This window comes from Mesocricetus auratus, unplaced genomic scaffold, assembly GCF_017639785.1.
Source record: "Mesocricetus auratus isolate SY011 unplaced genomic scaffold, BCM_Maur_2.0 Super-Scaffold_100691, whole genome shotgun sequence".
Taxonomy (NCBI): Eukaryota; Metazoa; Chordata; class Mammalia; order Rodentia; family Cricetidae; genus Mesocricetus; species Mesocricetus auratus.
The window spans coordinates 34,820,197-34,842,515 of NW_024429267.1; the positions used below are offsets into that span (position 1 = coordinate 34,820,197).

A 22,319-nucleotide genomic window follows, 5' to 3' on the forward strand; every position below is an offset into this window, starting at 1 on the left:
AGGACATCAGATCACAGACCTGAAGAAGGAAAGATCTCTATTTAGAGTATATGCAGAACCATGGGCATAAAAATTGTATATTAATGAAACATTAAGAGCTAGTCTGGTCGGCCGGAAGTTGGTGGTGCATGCCTTTAATCCCAGCACTTGGGAGGCAGAAGTAGGAGGATCTCTGTGAGTTCGAGGCCAGCCTGGTCTCCAGAGCGAGTTCCAAGACAGCCTCCAAAACAATACAGAGAAACACTGTCTCGAACAACCAAAAAAAAAAAAAAAAAAAGAGCTAGTCTGGTGAAGTCCTGTATAACAAATGCAAGGTGGGGCTGTATGAGACCCGAAGAAACTGGAACATCAGCAGCTCATTCGATTTCATCACATGACAAGGTAACGGTGAGATTATAGGAATTTAAAGACAACACTCACTTCTACAAAAATCTGTCAAGGTGTTAATGGGCTGATCACTAAATATCTGAGAACACTCATCTGCCACATTAATTGTTCTCATTATGAGTTGCTTCTCAGCGACTTCCTAAGTAAGCACCACAACTTGAGAAAAAAGATCTTTAAAGTGGATAAAATTCTATTAATTCTTTAAACAGCAAATTGGGAAGAGATCCTATTATTGATTCAGAATACATTTATCTATCAGGAAGATCAAATGAAAGACAATGATCCACAACTATGTTACAAAAACTCTGGGAGGTATTCAGACATCAAAATTTATTGTTATAGTAAAATTTACAGTAACAATAGCAACAGGAAGTAATTACCAGCTTAGGTTACCAAGATAATAGCTAGAAGACAGACTTTAGCAAATAGGAAACCCACGTATTTGATTTGTGGGGGAAAGCCCTTACATCTTCATTTGAGTCTTTGCTCTTACGTGTAATTTTAACATATATAGTCCCTGCACCTTAATTCACAGTACATTAGCAGTAAGAAGTAAAGACTGATTGATGACAGGGAAGGGGAGTAAGACACTTTAGTGACAGCATAAGAAATTGAAGGTGACAGCCTGGTTAAAAGAAGTGAGAGATAAACTGCACAGCAAACACATGAACACAAAAAGCACAGTCTAAAATGTTTAGCTGGGGGGAAAAGTACCCACTCTTAGGGACTCTGAAAACGCAGTGACTAGGGCACTATATATAATTAACATTACCAATGATAACCCCAAGTCAGCCAGAAAATGTTAACTTACATTCAATGAGTTCTTTTTTAGAAGGCAGGAAAGTATGTAATACATTTTGAAAAAAATCCATTAAAGTAGTTAAAACAACAAGCACGTATGCTTAGAACTGCATGCTTTCGTAAACAATCTCACATCTCATTTGTGTATTTCCTCCAACACAGAACAACAAAGCTCCAATATATCCATCCATAAGGTTCCAATAGTCTAATTCTATGAAGTCCATCCCTTAACATCAGTGAATAGGACAAAGGCTAAACTTGACAACTTAGATGTACTTTGAGCCTAGGAGGTCCATGAAATTCATATGCAAACTATGTGTATATATGTAGAGTTCTCAGAAGAAAGGCACCATCACTATCATGTAACTTAAAGGATGTTATAACCAGCAGACTTTGGGATACTGGCTTGGACTAGACAGTGCTTTAACTGAGGAAGAAATAACTTGTTTAGCCACAGAAAATGACTCATTTACCTTACATTTTATTTCATTGCACTATTGTTATTATTACTATTATTGCAATTATTACTATTGTTTTTTTCTTTCTTTTAGACAGAGTCTCTTCATATGTAATCCTGTCTGTTCTAGAACTCACTATGCATAGACCAGGTTGGCTTCCAACTTTGTCTCTGCTAGGATTAAAGGTATACACTACCATGCCTGGCTTAATTGTACTATTGACATAAACATAATAAATAACAATACTATCCATAGGTGAGAATATTTATTTAGTTGATTTTTTGAGACAGGGTTTCTTTGTGTAACAGTCCTAGCTGTCCTGGAATTAACTTTGTAGAACAGGCTGGCCTCAAACTCACAAGAGATCCACCTGCCTCTGCCTCCTGAGTGCTGGGATTAAAGCCCTGTACCACCACATCCGGCAGGTGAGAATATTTATATAAAATTCAGTATAAACAGAATTCTGAAACATTCAAAGTCAGATTTAAAAACACTTTGGAAAGGCAAGCCTATTAATCATTAGCTACATATTTATATACTATAACAAACTATCTGGATGCCTAAAATGCGACATATTCTAAAACATTTCTTACCAATATACTTGGATATATACTATATACACATACATATGTATATTCATTCATTCTGGGTAAGCTGCTCATATGCGTATGTATATACAAAAATTTTTTTTTCTCTTAGCTGATACAGCAGTACACGCCAGTAGTTTGGGAGGCTGATGCAAGAGGATTGCTTAAACCCAGAGTTCTGGGTCAAGACCCCATCTCCTTAAAATATCTCTTCCCAATCACTACTCCTCAGTAGTCTCCAGTGAAGCACTCTATAGTCTCTTCAAGCATCCCACATCAGGTGTTTATGTCACTGTGGAATTTATAGGAGAAGTGCTCTCTTTCTCTCTCTCTCACTCTTGGAGAAGTGTTCTTAGTAGGTATTTACTGATCGGATTTGATGGGACTTCAAAAACTTCCTGAACACCCTAGCAAGTTGAATGTTTGCGGTTGCTAGCTACTCTATTAAGCCTGCACCTTTCTGTTTTTATTGCTATACTGTCTTACTTACCAAGTTCAGTTGTTTTACTCTCACATTGGCTTATGCAGGCTCTTATGTTATAGTTTTATTATACCACACAATGTGATAAAATAAGCACTCCAGTTTAGTCTTTTGTGTCTTTGTGAGAAACTCTGAACCATTCACTGTGCAGGGATTCCCTGCAGACCCTAGAACCAGCAGAGTAAACCCACAATAAGCCATAAACACAACCCTACCTGGCTGTTTGTGGTAGGTGAGCTCTCTGCTTGTCAAGCAGAACCACCGTTTCTTGAAATTCTTTTTTCCAATACGGGTTCTTCCTTGGGCTCTTTTATACATCTCACTGCCAACATAACAGACATAAACACTTAAGTCTCAGAGATTAAAATTGTTCACCTGAAACAAAGAATTAACCCTTACTACTAGAGGACATTGGTAATCATGTATAATTGTTAGTGTATGACAGTGACTTCCACTGATGACTCATATATTTCACTTAGGCCACACTAAAGGAACAATCTTTAATTAATGTAGGTTTGTTTTATTTAGTTGTACTTTTAGGTATGGTGTTCAGCCTGCATGGTATCTATGCACATGTGTGCAGTACTGGTGGAAGTCAGAAGAGGGCATCAGATCCCCTGGAACTGAAGTTATAGACAGTTGTGAGCTACTATGTGGGTGCTGGGAATTGAATCCAGGTCCTTTACAAGAGCAACCAGTGCTCTTAATCACCACACAATTTCTCTAGCCCCTAAGTAATGTAGTTTTAAAACTGCTATATAGAATAAAAAGGATCAGGTAACTCATTTCCATCCCACTAACTCCTAGTAATAACTACTCTTAAGGCTGACCAGAGCTGTCTCTTAACTGTAGGACCTTGGGACTGTGCAGTCAGTGAGTGCTGCCCCATGATATGGAGTGGACAGGTAGAGAGGGTCATTACCTGACTGCAGAAGCTTAGGAAGTCCTGGAACAGAAGGAAACTCAGGTTTCTTGACTCTTAGACCCATGTGCTTTGTACTTACTGTCTACAGTGAACAGAACTGTCATGTCCCATTTAATTAATTACCCTTCTTTCAGGTGCACAGGTTCACTCGTACCACTGGACTCTTTAGTTTCCGTGGATGAAATTTCATCTAAGAACTAAATGGGGAAATGGGAAAGTATTATGGTATGTAGAATTAGGTATATCATAAAAAATTGTCTTGTCTTATACATCACTGATTTTATTAGGAAATTCTTCATTATTAAAGAGTATAGATAATACAGGTTGAGAATTTTTTTATTCAAAATTCTCAAGACCAAATTGCTTCAGATTTAGGGTTCTGAAATATTCTCATATATAGTAAGATATCTTGGAGACTGGGCTCATTTCCAAACAAAATTAACACACATAGACTAAAGATAATTTTAAACAGTAGTTTTACTAAACCTGCACTTAGTGACCTATCACATGAGGTCATGTGGAATTTTCCATTGTGACATCATGTCCATTCAAGAAGTTTTAGATATTCCAATATTTCAGATTTTAGACCATCTTGGATTGAAGAGGCCCATTCTACAATGATCTATAAAATAAAACACATTTAATATAGAAAGTTCCTAATTTACAAATGAAAGGTATTCTAAAAAGTTTATCCTTAACTTACTCAAATTCTGAATGGATTTCCCTATAGAAATAGCTCAATGTATAATCCTTAACTGTAATTCTTTTTGAGACAATATCTCACTATTTCTGAGGCTAGACTTAATCCTCCTGTCTTGGTCTTAACACTAAGATTATAGGCACATACCACCACAGCTAGCTCTTATCTATATTCTTGGTATCCATAAGGCCTTGAATACAAAGAATTTACTAATGCAAATTCACCTAAAACATTTCAACCATATTCCCCAAATGAAAATGTTATTTTTTAAAATTTCTCAAGAGCCTTCAATAATTGCTTTAAAAAAGTTTTAGGCGAATTTGCATTGTTCTAGATAAAAAAATGAAAATCTAGGCTCGGCATAGTGGTACACTGCTTTAATCCCAGCACTCAGGAAGTAGGCAGGGAACATTTGTGCATTAGAGGCCAGCCTGGTCTACATAGTAAGTTTTTATCTTGAAAAAACAAAACAAAACAAAAATCTATCTGGTGCCAGAATTTTTACTTATGGAGTCCCTATGAAAGTACTTTAATGTGTTTCTGGCCATCAACTGCTAAATCATGCTCTAGAAATTGATTGAACATACTTTAGAGACTGCCCTTGCTAATTTGGTTCACTGAGTTAGGATTGTGATAACGAAGACACAGTACTTTCTTCAAGTTTAGTTTAGATTTAAAAATAATTTTTTTTTTGGCTGGGTGGTAATTCATTGAAAACAGAATTTTACATCTTTATTGTTTTGTGTGGATGTGTATGGGAATTTGTGTGTGTCACACATGAACATGGAGGTTAGAGAACAACTTGTGTGGAGTTGGTTCCCTCCTTCCAACCATGTGGATCCCAGAGATCAAACTCAGGTCATCAGGCTCCACAACACATGCCTTTACCTACAGAGCCATCTTGCTCACCAATTTTGTCTTATTATGGCAACTGAGTACCCATTCTACTACACAAGTGCTATCAGGCTTTAGTCCTAGACCAAAGGTTCTTAACAAAAGTTAATTCTGTCCTCTGGGGGATGTCTAGCAATAGCTAAAAGCACTTTTGGTCTTCAAAATCGGGGATATGCTACTGGTGTTGAATTCAGGGATGTTGCTAAATACCCTACAATGTAAAGGCTAGCTTTTAAAATCAAGAACTACCCAGCTCCAAATGTTAATAGTGTTGTAGTTGAGAAAGCTAACTCTAGAAGTCTGCAACAGCAGTTATTGTTAAGTCTTGCTTATCTCACAGCTTTAAAGGTAGACTTAATAACTGACAGTTTAAACATTTTTTTTTGTTAATTGGAGACTGACTTCTAGGAAGAATGAGATATTAATTTTCTTATGCTAGATGACAAGAAAGTTTCCTATTTCCAAAGTAAAACAACCATACCTTTTTCACGTCTGTAAAATATCTTTCCTCTTGAAACATTTTGAGAAATTCACACATGACTGACTTTTTGGAACGAGACTATAAAAAAAAGCAGAGGATTTGTGTATGTTAAATAGGCAGTTTCTTAAAGTGTTAGTTGTGACTCCACAAAAGGGGTCATGAAAAATGTGTCAATAGGAGGTTTCTGAAAGCACAACAGTAAGAACTAATTCAAAATCAAACATGTCACAACTGTGAGGTGTTTTGGCAGTGCTACCTATGCATGGGAGCACGTCACTACAGCTTCACTCTGCTCACACCACACTTATGCTTTGCACCCTGCATGCCAACAAATCACACATCACCAATCACTGCTGCCTGGAAGACCTCAGCACACAGCTCTGGGTTCCAGTATATTAGGAATGGAGCTGTTTTTACCAAACATGAAGGCATTTGCTCTAACAGAAGCATAATGATTTAATTATAGACAATATTCTCCCACAGCATTAGTTAGCATGTATCAAATTAGTAGTTTTGGATTTTATTATATTAGAATGTTTGATTTAACTGCTTAAGTTGCTGACTTAAGTTTCATTAAATAAACAAATTCCAAAACCAAACAACCCCCCCCCCAAACTATAAGTAAATTCTGTCTTGACATTAGGAGGGAATTTCCAACAATTTTAAAAATGGTCTTAAATACACTTCTGCCATTGTGTTTATGTAATATACTTTTAAAAAATATATGAGTATGCTGGGCGTTGGTGGCGCACACCTTTAGTTTCAGCACTCGGGAGGCAGAGGCAGGCAGATCTCTGTGAGTTCAAGGCCAACCTGGTCTACAGAGCAAGTTCCAGGACAGCCTCCAAAGCAATACAGAGAAACCCTGTCTCAAAAAACCTGTGTGTGTGTGTGTGTGTGTGTGTGTGTGTGTGTGTGTGTGTGTGTGTGTGTGTGGCGCATGCGCGCGCACATGCCTTTATGCCAGAAGAGGGCATCAGATCCCATTATAGATTGTTGTGAGCCACCATGTAGGTGTTGGGAATTGAACTCAGGACCTTCAGAAGAGCAGCCAGTGCTCTTTACCACTGAGCCATCACTCCAGCCCCCTGTAATACATTTCTGTACTATATGTTTGTGCAAACTGAATAATTACAAAATCAAAATATGATCCAATTTGAAAAACTATATCCTACAGTATCAAATTCTCAACTAATATTTATTTATGGAAACATAAACAAGTATATCCATCTCATTAGTATATAAATTTGCTTTTTGTCTTTAATAAATGATAAGATTATATATACAAAGAATTGGTCTAAAATATCTTTGACCAATATATCATTGATTGATTGATCTGTAAGTTTGTTGCAAAGTGGAGTCTGGGTCTGACTTGGCAGGAGGGGGAGAAGGCAAAGGGGTAGACCAGCCTAATGAGGGATATCCTTCTGTATATATGTTTCTCTTATTGGTTGATGAATAAAACACTGTTGACCAATAATGCAGGAAGATAGGCAGGGAAAGGAGACGAGGAGAATTCTAGGAAAGGTAGGCAGAGGGAGTCTGCCAAAAAGAACAGTTAGCATGTAGTCAACAAAGGAGTAGAAGGTCCAGATATTCTCCGGTAAGCCAAGATCACGTGGAAATACGTAGATTAATAGAAATTGGTTAATAATTAAGCAGAGCTAGCCAGTAAGAAACCCTAGTCATTGGCCAATAGTTTTATAATTAATATAGTGTCTCTATGTGTTCATTTGTGGCTGTGAAGGGCTGTGGGACCTGGCAGACAGGAGAAATCCACAGCAATAACAGCCCCAGCATGCACATACTCCTTGCTGGTTAGTGCATCTCTCTGCCACTGTAGAGTCCTCTCCTAAGGTATGTAAGGATCATTTGTTTCTGCTGGCTTCTGCCACTCACAAAATTTGATTCCAAATTCTAGAGTCTGTTTCTTCAGCTGCTGCTTTCCTCTACCTGCTTTCTAACCATTTGTTTCTTGTCTCTCTAGGCTCTGGACTGACATGCCCTAAAAATGGGCACCTACCTGTCTCCCTGGGTCCTTCAGAGTCTGCTACACCCATGTGGACATCTCCCTTTTCTCCTGCTATCTGCTCTATCTTGAGAGACCCAGGCCCCAGAAAATCCCTGGTCCACAGTCCCTCTACAGACCCTGAGTGGTTCAGCCCAAAGCCCCAACCCAGTCAAAGAAACACACCCTGGATTCAGGACCTGAGTCAGCTTCAGACACTTTATCCCTAAGTCTAGAGCCAGGGAAAAACACCCTAACTCTAAAACTAGAGTCAAAGAACACACTCGGCCTCTAGATTGGGGACATGTAAAAGAAATCTGCCCAGGCCCCAGAATTGTGAGCCAAAAAGAACCACAGAAAGAAACAGAGTTTGGCCCTGGAACTAGAGCCATCTCTGCCTCAAAATTAGTCAATCCCTAAGCTAGAAAAACTGACCATTCATTCCCAGGCCAGCAGGCTTGGAATTTCCCCTGGGTTTGGAATATTCCCCTAGACTGGGGGCAGCCAATCAGCTCAGTCCAGGCTTGAGCCAATCCCAAAGCTGTAACTATGCCATTTTAGAGGGCTTGAGCCAATCCTAAGCTGATAGTTAGGCAGGTTTTGAGCTCCCCAAGCCTCTCCCTCCTGCCTGGCTACTATATAAAAACCCCCTTTCCTTGATGCTCTGGGTCTCTCCTGCTCTGCTTCTGTTGTGCCACTGTCATTGTTGGCGCTACTTCAGACAAATGGAAGGACCTAAGTGAACCCACAAATAAAGATTCTTTGTTTTTGCTTTGGAGTCAGTCTCGTGGTGGTGACTCAGGTTCCAGATTTTAGGCTTAACACTGCTATGCCCTTGGGATGCCCACCACGTGGGCAACTTTCTACTTAAATCTTTTGGCCCTGGGCTACTATACACTTTGTGTCTCTCTACCAAAGACACTTGCTGGTTCCCCTTTCCCCTGGTCTCGCCTAGCTTTCTGTCCCACTGCACAATGTCTCAGCTTCCACCGGTAGCCCTGCAGCTTCCCATCCCTCAGCGCCCTCACAGAGCTTACAGAAATTCCCTCCAGCAGAATTTCTTTTTGTAGTCCTCTCCTTTTTGACAGTTTGACCTCATAGCAGATCAGTGGACAAAAAATTGGTGCACTTGTTCTCCAAATTCTCAAAAATACTAACAACTACTATTGCACAAATGACCCCAGATATCTTACAGCTAATCTTGCTCCACTCTATATGTTCTCTACTTTCCATTTTAAAAAATCTTTAATCTTCACAATTTCTCTGTGCTCTGATCTAAAAATTAATCTCCCAAGACTATGCTGTAAACTCTCTCTCAGCTCATTGGGTATAGTTTAATAATATCTGTAACAAAATTTGGCTTTAAATTTATAATCTTAGCTGGACGCTGATGGTCCATGCCTTTAATCCCAGCACTCGTGAAGCAGAGGCAGGTGGATCTCTGTGAGTTCAAGGCCAGCCTGGTCTACAGAGTGAGTGCCAGGACAACCTCCAAAACTACACAGAGAAACCCTGACTCGAAAAACAAAAACAAAAAAACCAAAAAACAGAACAACAACAAAAAAGATTATATAGGACCAGGGGACCAGCTTGTCCAGCAGGACCAGGTAAAACAGGCCCTGCATCCAGGCCTGCATTCCAGTGCCTGGGGATTGCCTGGGGACTGCCAACGAGACCAGGAAACCAGCGGGTCCAGGTAAACAAGACCTCGCATCCAGGTGTGCCTTCCAGTGACTGAGGACTCCCACAGAGCCTCCCATCCCGGTGGGAGCCAAACACCCCAGATCCCAGGTCTTCTCTTCCACCAACGAGACCAAGGGACCATCGGGTCCAGACCAGGGGACCAGCGGGTCCAGGGGACCAGCGGGTCCAGGGGACCAGTGCCTGGGGAATGCCACAGAGCCTCCAATCCAGGCAGGAGCCACGCACCCTAGATCCCAGGTCTTCTCTTCCACCAAAGGGACCAGGGGACCAGGTGGGAGACTATGCACCCCAGATTCCTGGGCTTCTTCTCCACCCACGGGACCAGAACTAGGACAAGGAATAGAAGATCTACCAGAGAATTGGACTTGCTTGCACCTACCGAAAGGGAACTCTGGTCCCCTAACCACCAGACCAGTAAGGGGCTTTTTCTGCACCCACTAGAAGAGATGAGAAAGAAACAATACAAAAACACACTCAGCAACAGAAAAACAAATATGACACCGCCAGATTCTAGAGACTCCACACCAGCAAGATGCCAACATTCCAATGCAAATGAAGCAGAAGAGAATGACCTTAAAAACAACTTCATGAAAATAATAGAGGCCCTAAAAGAGGAAATAGGAAAATCCCTCAAAGAAATGCAACAAATGGAAGAAAAAGCAAACCAAAAAAAAAAATGCAGGAAATAGAAGAAAAAACAAACCAAAAAATGCAAGAAAGGAAGAAAAGGCAAACCAAAAAAATGCAGGAAATGGAAGAAAAAACAAACAATAAAATGCAAGAAATGGAAGAAAAAACAAACCAATAAATTCATAAAATGCAACAATGGACAAAAAGATAAACTAAAAATGGCAAGAAACAATTAAAACAGTGCAAGGGTTGAAAACTGAAATAGAAACAATAAAACAATAAAAAAAAACACAATCTGAAGAAAGGCTGGAAATAGAAAAGCTGGGCAAACAGTCAGGTACTACAGAGACAAGCATTACCAACAGAATACAAGAGATGGAACAGAGAATCTCAGGAGTTGAAGATACACTAGGAGAAATGGATTCATCAACCAAAGAAAATCTTAAGTCCAACAAATCCCTAAACACAAAATATCCAGGAAATATTGGACACCATGAAAAGACCAAACCTAAGAATAACAGGTATAGAAGAAGGAGAAGAAAACCACCTCAAAGGGGCAGAAAACATATTCAACAAAATCATAGAAGAAAACTTTCTAAAGAAAGACATGCCAATGAAGGTACAAGAAGCTTACAGAACACCAAATAGAGTGAACCACAAAAAAAAGTTCCCTTGCCACATAATAATCAGACCCCATATACACAGAATAAAGAAAGAATATTAAGAGCAGCTAAGGAAAAAGGCCAAGTAACATATAAAGGCAAACCTATCAGAATTACAGTTGACTTCTCCATGGAAACTCTGAAAGCCAGAAGGTCCTGGGTAGATATTCTACCAACACTAAGAGACCATGGATGCCAGCTCAGACTACTATACCCAGCAAAGCTCTCAATCACTATAGATGGAGAAAACAAGATATTCCATGGCAAAACTAGATTCAAGCAATACATATCCACTAACCCAGCCCTACAGAAAGTTCTGGAACAAAAACTCCATCCCAAGGAAGTTAACTACAATCAGAAAAACATAGGCATTAGATAATACCACCTTACCAACAGCCAAAAGAAAAAAGGGGTGGAATTCCACACATAATTCTACCACCACCAACCATTCCAAATCAAAGAAGAATGAGCAATCAATGGTCATTAATATCCCTCAATATTAATGGCCTTAACTCACCCATAAAAAGACACAGGCTAACAGAATGGATTCGAAGACAGATCCATCCTTCTGCTGCATACAAGAAACACACCTCACTCTCAAAGACTGACATTACTTGAGAGTTAAAGGTTGGGAAAAGATTTTCCAATCAAATGAACACAAGAAACAAGTGGGGGTAGCAATCCTAATATCTAACAAATTAGACTTTAAAATAAAATCAGTCAAAAGAGATGAAGGAGGTCATTATATACTCATCACAGGCGAAATCCACCAAGATGAGGTTTCATTTCTGAACATCTATGCCCCAAATACAAAGGCATCCATTACTAAAACTTAAATCACATATAAAACCCCACACTTATAGTGGGAGACTTCAACACCCCACTCTCACCACTAGACAGGAATACCAGACAGAAACTCAACAAAGAAGCAAAGGGTCTAATAGAAGTAATGACCCAACTGGGATTAACAGACATCTATAGAACATTTCATCCACATAAAAAAGAATATACCTTCTTCTCACCACCACATGGAACATTCTCAAAAATCGACCACATACTTGGCAACATATCCAACCTCAGCAGCTACAAAAAAAAAAATTAGAACAACTCCATGCATCTTATCAGACCCCCATGCATTAAAATTAGAATTCAACAACAACACAAATTGCAGAAACCCTACAAACTCATGGAAACTGAATAATGTACAACTGCACCATTCCTGGGTCAAAGAAGAAATAAAAAAAAAGAAATTAAAGACTTCCTAGAATTCAATGAGAATGAAGACACAACATACCCAAACCTATGGGACACTTTGAAAGCAGTGCTATGGGGGGAAGTTCATAGCACTAAGTGCCCACATGAAGAAACTGGAGAACAGTTATACTAGAGAATTAACAGCACAGCTGAAAGCTCTAGAACACAAAGAATCAAACTCCCCCAGGAGGAGTAGACGCCAGGAAATAATTAAATTGAGGGCTGAAATCAATAAAGTAGAAACTAGGAAAACAATACAAAGAATCAATGTAACGAAGAGTTGGTTGTTTGAGAAAATCAACAAGATAGACAAACCTTTGTCCAAACTTACCAAACAGCAGAGTGTGAATATGCAAATTAACAAAATCAAAAATGAAAAGGGGGACATAACAACGGACTCTGAGGAAATTCAGTGAATTATCAGGTCATACTTTGAAAACCTGTACTCTACAAAATTCGAAAATTTAAAGGAAATAGACGACTTCCTGGATAGCTATCACTTGTCAAAATTAAATCAAGAACAGATAAGCAATTTAAATAGACCTATAACCCCTATGGAAATAGAAGCAGTTATCAAAAGTCTCCCAACCAAAAAAAGCCCAGGTCCAGATGGCCTCAGTGCAGAATTCTACCAGAAATTCAAAGAACAGTTTATACCAATTCTTCTCAAAGTATTCCACTAAATAGAAGCAAAAGGGTCTTTGCCAAACTCTTTCTACAAGGCTTCAATAACCTTGATTCCCAAGCCACACAAAGACACAACTAAGAAAGAGAACTTCAGACCAATATCCCTCATGAACATTGATGCAAAAATACTCAATAAAATACTGGCAAAGTGGATCCAAGAATACATCAAAACAATCATTCACCACGATCAAGTAGGTTTCATCCCAGGGATGCAGGGATGGTACAACATATGAAAATCTATCAATGTAATCCACCATATAAACAAGCTGAAAAACAAAAATCACATGATCATCTCACTAGATGCAGAAAACGCCTTTGACAAAATCCAGCACCCCTTCATGATAAAGGTCTTGGAGAGATCTAGGATAACAGGAACATACCTAAACATAATAAAAGCTATATATAGCAAACCACCAGCCAACGTCAAACTAAATAGACAGAAACTCAATGCAATTCCTCTAAAATCAGGAACAAGACAAGGCTGTCCACTCTCTCCAAACTTTTTCAATATTGTACTTGAAGTTCTAGCCAGAGCCATATAACAACAAAAGGAGATCAAGGGGATACAAATTGGAAAGGAAGAGGTCAAACTTTCACTATTTGCAGATGATATGATAGTTTACATAAATGACCCAAAGAACTCTACCAGGGAACTCTTACAGCTGATTAACACCTTCAGCAAAGTGGCAGGCTACAAGATCAACTCAAGAAAATCAGTAGCCCTACTATATACAGATGATAAAAGGGCTGAGAAAGAAATCAGAGAAACATCACCCTTTACAATTGCCACAAACAACATAAAATACCTTGGGGTAAAGCTAACCAAACAAGTGAAAGACCTGTATCGCAAGAACTTTGAGTCTTTAAAGAAAGAAATTAAAGAAGCCCTCAGAAAACGGAAAGATCTCCTATGCTCTTGGATAGGTAGGATCAATGTAGTAAAAATGGCAATCCTGCCAAAAGCAATCTACAGATTCAATGCAATCCCCATTAAAATACCAGCACAATTCTTCACAGACCTTGAAAGAACAATAATCAATTTTGTATGGAAAAACAAAAGACCCAGGATAGGCAAAACAACCTTACTCAACAAAGCAACATCTGGAGGCATCACCATCCCTGACCTCAAGCTCTATTACAGAGCTGTAGTCCTGAAAACAGTTTGGTATTGGCACAAAAACAGACAGGTAGACCAATGGAATCTAATTGAACACCCTGATATTAACCCATACATGTATGAACATCTGATCTTCGACAAAGAAGCTAAAAATATACAATGGAAAAAAGAATCTTTAACAAATGGTGCTGGCATAACTGGATGCTGGCATGTAGAAGAATGCAGATAGATCCATGTCTGTCACCATGCACAAAACTTAAGTCCAAATGGATCAAAGACCTCAACATAAATCCAGCCACACTGAACCTCTTAGAAGAGAAAGTGGGTGGTACCCTTGAACTAACTGGTATAGGAGACAGCTTCCTGAACATAACACCAGTAGCACAGACAGTGAGATCAACAATTAATAAATGGGACCTCCTGAAACTGAGAAGCTTCTATAAGGCAAAGGACACAGTCAGCAAGACAAAAAGGCAGCCCACAGAATGGGAAAAGATATTCACTAACCCCACATCTGACAGAGGGCTGATCTCTAAAATTTATAAAGAACTCAAGAAGCAAGTCTCCAAAACACCAAAGGATCCAATTAAAAAGTGGGCTACAGAACTAAATAGAGAATTCTCAATACAGGAGTCTAAAATGGCTGAGAGGCACTTGAGAAAGTGCTCAACATTCTTAGCCATCAGGGTATTGCAAATCAAAACAACTCTGAGACACCATCTTACTCCTGTCAGAATGGCAAAAATCAAAAACACCAATGACAATTTATGCTGGAGAGGTTGTGGTGAAAGGGTTAACACTCCTTTACTGCTGGTGGGAATGCCAACTCGTACAGCCACTTTGGAAATCAGTATGGAGATTCTTCAGAAAAATGGGAATAAACCTACCATAAGACCCAGCAACTCCACTCTTAGGCATATATCCAAAAGATGCCCATTCATACAACAAGGATGTCTGTTTTACTATGTTCATAGCAACATTATTTGTAATAGCCAGAACTTGGGAGCAACCTAGATAGAGAAAATGTGGTACATTTACACAATGGAGTACTATTCAGCAGAAAAAAACAATGGAATCCTGAAATTTGCAGGCAAATGGATGACACTAGAAGAAACCATCCTGAGTGAGGTAACCCAGTCACAAAAAGAGAAACATGGCATGCACTTTCTCATATATGGATTTTAGACATAGATCTGGGGAGTACCAGCCTACAATTCCATGGCCAGAGAGTCTGGGAAACAGAACCTTCATTCAGTGGCTGATGGAAGCAGAGGCAGACTCCCATGGCTAAGCACTGAGCTGAACTCAAGAAAGCCAGTAACAGAGAGTGAGGACTGATGACCAAAGGGATTAAGACTGGGCTGGTTTAACCACCAGAAACAGCTGACCTGACAAGGGTTCGCTCCTGAATCCCAGACTGATACCAGGGAATCCAGCATGGAACTGATCAAGACCCCCTGAATATGGATGTCAGTAAGGAGGCATAGGTAATCTATTGAGCCTTGGGTAGTAGATCAGTATTTATCCCAAGTATACAAATGGACTTTGGGCTCCCATCCAACAATGAGAGATGCACTCTTGGGGGAGGGTCTAGCCCCTGCCCTGGATGAAATGACAGACTATGGCTGCCCCCTAGGGAAATGAAGGGATATTGCGGGGGTTGGTGGGAAGGGAGAGGGACCTGGAATTGACATGTGAAGCAACCTTGTTTCTAATTTAAATTTAAAAATAAAATCTAAAAATAAGGAAAAATTATATATATATATATATAAATAATCTTAATTGCTGCAGCATATTTTATTTGATTCAACTCTTGTTTAGGATATATGTATGTGTGTTTGCAACTTGGATTCGACTCTAAATGTGTATGTAACTCAAATTCAACTGTCATTTTAAGATATGAGAGTTTTATACTAGGAAAAAATGTTTTTAAATAGTAACCATGTTGCCCTTCTCTATTTTGCTAATGACCTCATGAAGATGGCTGGCAGCCATCTTTACTAAGGCTAAAAAGCACATGCCATGTGACTTAACCACCATTTTTTTTCTTTTTTGGTTTTTATGAGACAGGGTTTCTCTGTATTGCTTTGGAGGCTGCTGTCCAGCCCAGCCTCGGTCTCACAGAGATCTGTCTGCCTCTGCCTCCTGAGTGCTGGGATTAAAGGCGTGCGCCACCACCACCCGGCAACCACCATCTTAAGATGACCATGTAGCACAGAACTAACAACTATAAAACTTCCTGGTCTTACCGAGCTCTCCAGAGGTCTAAGTTTTCCTCATTTTACAACCGGATTAGGTTTCAATTTTTTAAAGAGCAAAGAAGTTGCAGTTCCTTCCTTTTCTTTCTTCCCTCCCTCCCTCCTTTCTTTCCTTTTTTTTTTTTTTTTTTTTTTTTTTTTTTTTGGTTTTTCAAGACAGGGTTTTTCTGTGTATCTCTGGCTGTCCTGGAACTTGCTCTGTAGACCAGGCTGGCCTTGAACTCACAGAGATCCGCCTGCCTCTGCGTCCCAAGTGCTGGGACTAAAGGCGTGTGCCACCGATGCCCAGCCCTAGTTTCAGTTTCTTAAACAAAGGGCTATTAATCAAGCAACAGCCTGGCATCAGGAACAAGAGAGAACACGTACAAGGCTTGAATCAGACCCGCACTATAGTGACCAAGTAAGGACAGTTCTTGTAATCCCAGACTTGCCCAAATATGTCCAAAAATAAAGTACTAAGAACTCAGCCTATCAAAAATATATTAATATAACTGCAGCCTGTTTAACTCATTATGTTTGAGATGACCTAAATGTTTCTAAAATTCCCCTAAATGTGCTTAAAAGGAGAAGCATGCTCCTCTCAGGATCACCATCATTTTGTACAGGTAAACAACTATGCATATGCTGGTAAACAAACACTCTTTGCTCTTGCATACTATATGAGACTGGGTCTTCCTTCAGCTTTTTCCTGGGCCCCTACACTCTGTTTATCATTGTATCTTCTTTTTAGACTTAGGAAGCAACAAGTCTCCAAATATTTTGGGACTGGTATGGACTTTTATATGATGGCAAAAATTTAAGGTTAGATTTACTACAACATACTATAAAATTTTATTATCATATACAGTATATTCTAAACCAGAGCTGAATCACATACAAAGTTATAAAGGTATACTCAGATTAGCAAAACCTGATTTAAGATGTATTCTAACTACTTATGTCTTTGCTAATTGTTCAACACCAAGCTTATAGAAAATTCAGATAAGTAACATGTTTGATAAATAAGGTAAATTTGATTGTTAAGATTTACAAATTCCTAGCCAAGCACTGGTGGCGCATGCCTTTAATCCCAGCACTTGGGAGGCAGAGACAGGCAGATGGATCTCTGTGAGTTCAAGACCAGCCTGGTTTACAAGAGCTAGTTCCAGGTCAGCCTCCAAAGTCACAGAGGAACCCTGTCTCGAACCCCCCCATTATAATTTCCCTAATAGGTTTTCTACACTCTGCTGACACAGTAAGTCAGACCAAGGTGAACTGAAAAAGTAAAAGAACAGGTTTATTTGAGCAAAGCAACTCTCCCAGGTTGAGTTCTCCAGTCCCAGAGATAGAGGCAGAAGTTACAATCCCAAACTAAAGCAGGGAGCTTATGTAGCCTGTAGGAGAGGGGTGATGATGTGTCTGCCACAAGCTGGGTTTGTGCCCAAGTACAGTCAAAAACTGATCACTTTAGGTGGGGACTTGGGCTGCTAGCAACTTCAAAGGAGGAGCTACCACAGTTGCCAAAAATGCAGAACTGGGATTTTTGGCACCTTTTGTTAGTTGGTGACTCCCTGAAAGGACTGGGTTTGGAGAGAGCATCTCAGACCATGCAGGAGCAAGCTGGAGGTTCCAACAGTGTGAGGTCTATTGCTTGGTGTGATCTTTGTGGCAATTCTTGGCCCTCTGACTACCATAAAACACTTACAGTAGTATTGGGGTCTGATGTATAAGAGGTAAGAGTTCTACCACTGAGTTACACCCCAGCCCTTCAGAAATTTCTGATTTTATGGGAAAGGTTGAAAGCAGTCATGGAAAGGTAAAACCCTAAGAGTTGAGAGACAGTGATAAGGAAAGGTAATAATGTAAGGGTGAGGCCTCTAGGTCACAGGGGCTGCTCCCATGTCACTAGCCAAACAGGAATGAGTGATTGAAGTGTCTAAATATACTTATCACAAATAAAAAACTGTACACACCTTTCTTCAGCAAGTTTGCCTATATAACCTGGAACTTAAAACATACTGTACTGTGGAAAGTAGACGAAGCTGTGTAAATATGTATTATTGACAAGACCCCTGAAAATGGCAAAACCTTCTTTTGATTCAGTACTAATATTTAGAAGTGACCTTTATCTAAAACCAAAAACTACCAAATACAACTTCCTCCTCCAGGAAGTTTACTGCTTGGAACTGCTCGCCAAACAGAGACCTCCCATGGAGACTGACTAACCCCTTCCTTTTGTGCTATATACAATGATGGGTAGACCTAGTTTAGTGGTTAGTTAGTAGGTGCCCCCCATCAGATAAGCACAGCTCACCCAATCCCAGCTTTTCTGTATGTGTGCCTGTCATTTCTTCATTCCTGTGTTGTCCCAGTCAGGTTTCCAGGACCAAGTTGTGTAAGATGAAGTACTCTTATGGCTTCTAGCCTCCATATTCCCTACCAACTCCCATTTTCCCTGAGGATCCTGACTCTAATTTCATCTTCACAGAGTAGGTAAGCTGGCCACTATGCTGTTCCTCAGCTGATACAGCCAATTCCCAGAGAGCACATGGACAATTATATACATTCTTTTGGTTCCCCAAATCTCTGAGATCCACAGATTTCATTCATGTCAGATAGCAAGTAGGGCAGAGTTTTCTCCTCTTGGCTAATCAGTCTTAATTACTCATGGCAGTTCACCTGGCAGAGCTAGCTCTGTAGCCAAGGACTTAGTGCTATCTCATTTGTATTGTAGACACAGATTTGGCACAGAAGCAAATACAGGAGACTAGACTCTCCATGTGGGGAAGGGCTAGGGACTTCACATTCACCATCTTATTCCAGTACTTTCCGCCCAGGGGTGGACCTCTGCCACACCCATTAGAAAGCCAGTGAACTCAGAATGGTTCAGAGTCACAACTTCCAGGCACTAGTGGTTGGTTTTTACTCTTCCCCACACAGCACATGGTGTAGGTGTATCATGCTCAGCCCTTCTCTGAACATGACCTGGCTTGGTTCAATTCTGTTGTTTCCAGCTCTTGATAACTAAAGGTAACTCATGCTGGGCCAGTTGCTGGGTGCCAGCAAAGCCTATTCTTTTGTGGAGCCAGTGACCACAGCTACTCTATCAATCAGAAGATGGCTCTTCTCTCCTCTTTGATGAATACTCTTGATGAGAGAGGGACTGAGGAGCAAAGAAGGTCCCTGAAAGCATGTGACACAGCTGTGAACATGGTCATCATTCTTTGGCCTTTTTCCTCCTGGATCTCAAACTAAATAAAAACGCAGGACAGCAGTTGCTGAAGCAAATAACGGAAAGATTCTCCTCACATTGGGTGCTGGGTATTTCAAAATGCTAAATTAAGATATTATCAGTAAATGTTTGATTTATTGTAATGATTTTCTATATCTGTATACCTAAGGTTACATAAACATTTCTTGGGTAAAAGGACTTCATGAGTGGAGAAGTTTATAGAGCCGTGAAGCAGAGCACTAAGAAATGATAGACTCTATTTGAAGCCAAGGGTCAAGCTAGTCACATATTTCCATGAGTTATTCAGGCTGGAGCTGAAGACTTCCTTCAAAGCTGCTAGGTGGCTATGGAGCTATGCCTGCCTGTGTCTTTCCTTCCTAGCTGCTCTCCTTACCCTGGGTATATCAGGTTAAGCACTACTGTCTCCTTCAACAGGAGGCTACATAGAACTTTCACTAACTTTTTAACTAACAATTATTGTCTCTGAACATGTACTCTCCAGTTTTATTTTTAGTATGGAAGGAGGTAAGTGAAGAAGGAATCTTAGGGTATAATAAAATATAAGTATGAAAAGAAGGAAAAGTTCTATTATAGACTCACCTTTCTTCTGGATAGACTTCCCCAGTTTCCCAAAGTCTGTATGGTTTTTGAGATGAGAGTTAATGTCCTATTTGTCTGTGTATCCTAAAAAATGACCAAAATTCTTGTTAATTTTTTCAAGAAATAGAATTTATATAAAAAGCAGAATGGAGTAAATTGACTGTATGGCTCTAAAATAGCAGCTTAAAAAAAGTTTATTCAAACCAAAATGGTTAAAATGTAGCTAAGCATCGGATAACGTACAGAACTCAGGGGTTAAGAGACTAAAGAAGTTGGTGGTTTAGGTCTGTGATCCCAACTAACTACTTGGGAGGCTCGGACAGGAAGACTGCAAACTCCAGGCCTGCTGAAGCTACAAAGTGAACTGAAGTCCAGTCTGGACAACTTAATGTGATTGTGTTGTTTCAAAATAAAAAGTAAAATGAGGGGTGTGGGTACAGCTCAGTGGTAGAGGTCTTAGATTCCATCTCAGTACCATCAAAAAGAAGAAAAAAAAAAGACAGATTAAAGATTTAATGACTTGACTTGTTCCCTTGAAAGGCATTATTAATCAACTGTACCCAATAAGGCTGAATCACACCACAAATTTTATTCACTTTTGGAAGATCAGAACTTTTTTTCTACCATATAACTTAAAATGGGTGTTTCCAACTTCCTGTACTCAGTCTACTTGTAAGCATATTTGAAGAACGTAAATGGCTTTTGCAATCAACTGTTTCCACCATAGGGGTGGAGGGAGAATCCAAATTCAGACTAGGCAATGAAGTCACCCTGCTGACACAGGATCTTACCACAGGGTAACTATTTGGGTCTGTTATCCAAGCTATCTTTCAGGTCTGTCTACCTGACAGAAGTAAATATAAGTAAAATGGACAGGAATTCTCCCATGAGTCCTTGATCTTTCCCTTCCTTCCTTCCTTCCTTCCTTCCTTCCTTCCTTCCTTCCTTTCTTCCTTCCTTCCTTCCTTCCTTCCTTCCTTTCTTTTGTGAGCAGTGATGGAGGGAAATGATGATATTAAAGACAAGGTTTCTCTGTGTAGCTCTGACTGTCCTGTAACTCGCTCTGTATACCAGGTTAGCCTCAGAAGTCCACATGGTCCTGAGTGCTGGGATTACAAGTGTGTGCCACCAGTGCCCTGCAAGCTTTTCCTTTTACACTGAGGTATACTTTACATTCAATAAGTGACTTGACCATGTGTACAGCCTGATAAACCACTACCAATCTTCACTTTTATATAACCAACTATCTACCACAGTAAAGTATATTATCAAGGAAATTTAGTTAAGGAAACATGTTGCCTTAGTTCCTATTACCCCAACATTGAAAACAGGCAATCAATGTGGTGGGGAAGAAATAATAAAGAAATCTGAAGAAGTAACATCTGGTATATGACCAATATAAAATATCCAGAAAAAAGTTATAAATTGTGGTTATCCAAAAAAATTTCACATGGAGGATCCAGGATTCCATCCTATCTCTAAGAGGTCCCTACTACGTATCATTCTTTGAAAGTTTTGGAAAAATTAAATTTGAATTGAATTTCCTATCTAATTTTGCTTTTGTTTTGTTTCTTTGGTTTTTGAAGACATGGTTTTTCTGCGTAGATCTAGCTGGCCTCTAGCTAACTCAAGAGATCCGACTACATCTGCCTCCTAAATGCTGGGCACTTAGGCATGCACCACCTCTACCCTGCTTAAATTTGGTTTTTAAATTCAGTGTGTTGGGGAAGTCTTATGCTAATAAAGCACTGTCTGGCCATTAGGAATCTAGATAGGTGGGGCTAGGAGTCCAGGAGGACTCTGGGTAGGAGTAACATGAGGGGTTTGAGATGTAACCGCCATTGGGGTAGGAAGCCTGGAACTATTCTCCGGTAAGAGACATACTTAGATTAACGATTATGGGGTAATTACTTAAGTCAGAGCTAGCCAGTTAGAAACAAGCAAGGCCAACAGCTTCATAATTAATATAGCCTCCTGTGTGTTTATTTGGGACTCATGCGGATCGAGAACCAGGCTGGCGCAGCAGAGCCCAGGCGACTGGCGGGGGATAAACCAAAGCGGCTAGCAAAAGAAAAAGATTCTCTTAACACAGTGTTTTAAATTATTTTTTCTTAAACTAGCAAAAGAGAACAATGCATATGTTATTCAATTTTAGGTCACCACAAGTTTATTTAGAACCATATAACCATGGTTACTACTGTACAATCATGCTATTCGGATGCTTTGATTCCCTGGTACTATCTACATAGAAACTGTAATAAAATTTCCCCTTCACTGTATATTGTCACTCAGCAAACGCTATGTAACATTTATTAAATTCAACCGAAGGTTATACAGATGTTACTAGAACAGAATATAAAAATGCCATGACAGAGTGTAGTGAGATATCCACTCCGTCCACACCTGTAGCGCTGACCACGTTTGGGTGTGGTCATGAGTAAGGATGTGACGGCGAGTGAGTTTAGGTTTGGGGT

At 39.8% G+C, this 22,319-nt stretch overlaps 1 protein-coding gene across 5 annotated transcripts in view; it reads right to left on the reverse strand.

The window, feature by feature from the left end:
* Nucleotides 1-22,319, reverse strand: part of Rasa2 (RAS p21 protein activator 2) — a 104,123-nt gene that overhangs the window by 17,173 nt on the left and 64,631 nt on the right. For all 5 annotated transcript variants that reach the window (XR_005874688.1, XM_005080728.4, XM_040739624.1 and 2 more), the window contains exons 16-19: nt 19,846-19,929; nt 5,715-5,792; nt 3,763-3,836; nt 2,930-3,036 (exon numbers count right to left, since the gene is read on the reverse strand). Coding sequence is in view for 4 of the 5 variants with exons in the window: in XM_005080728.4 (XP_005080785.1) it covers nt 2,930-3,036; nt 3,763-3,836; nt 5,715-5,792; nt 19,846-19,929 (343 nt within the window). In the remaining variant the exon portion in view is untranslated. The remainder of the gene's footprint in view (nt 1-2,929; nt 3,037-3,762; nt 3,837-5,714; nt 5,793-19,845; nt 19,930-22,319) is intronic.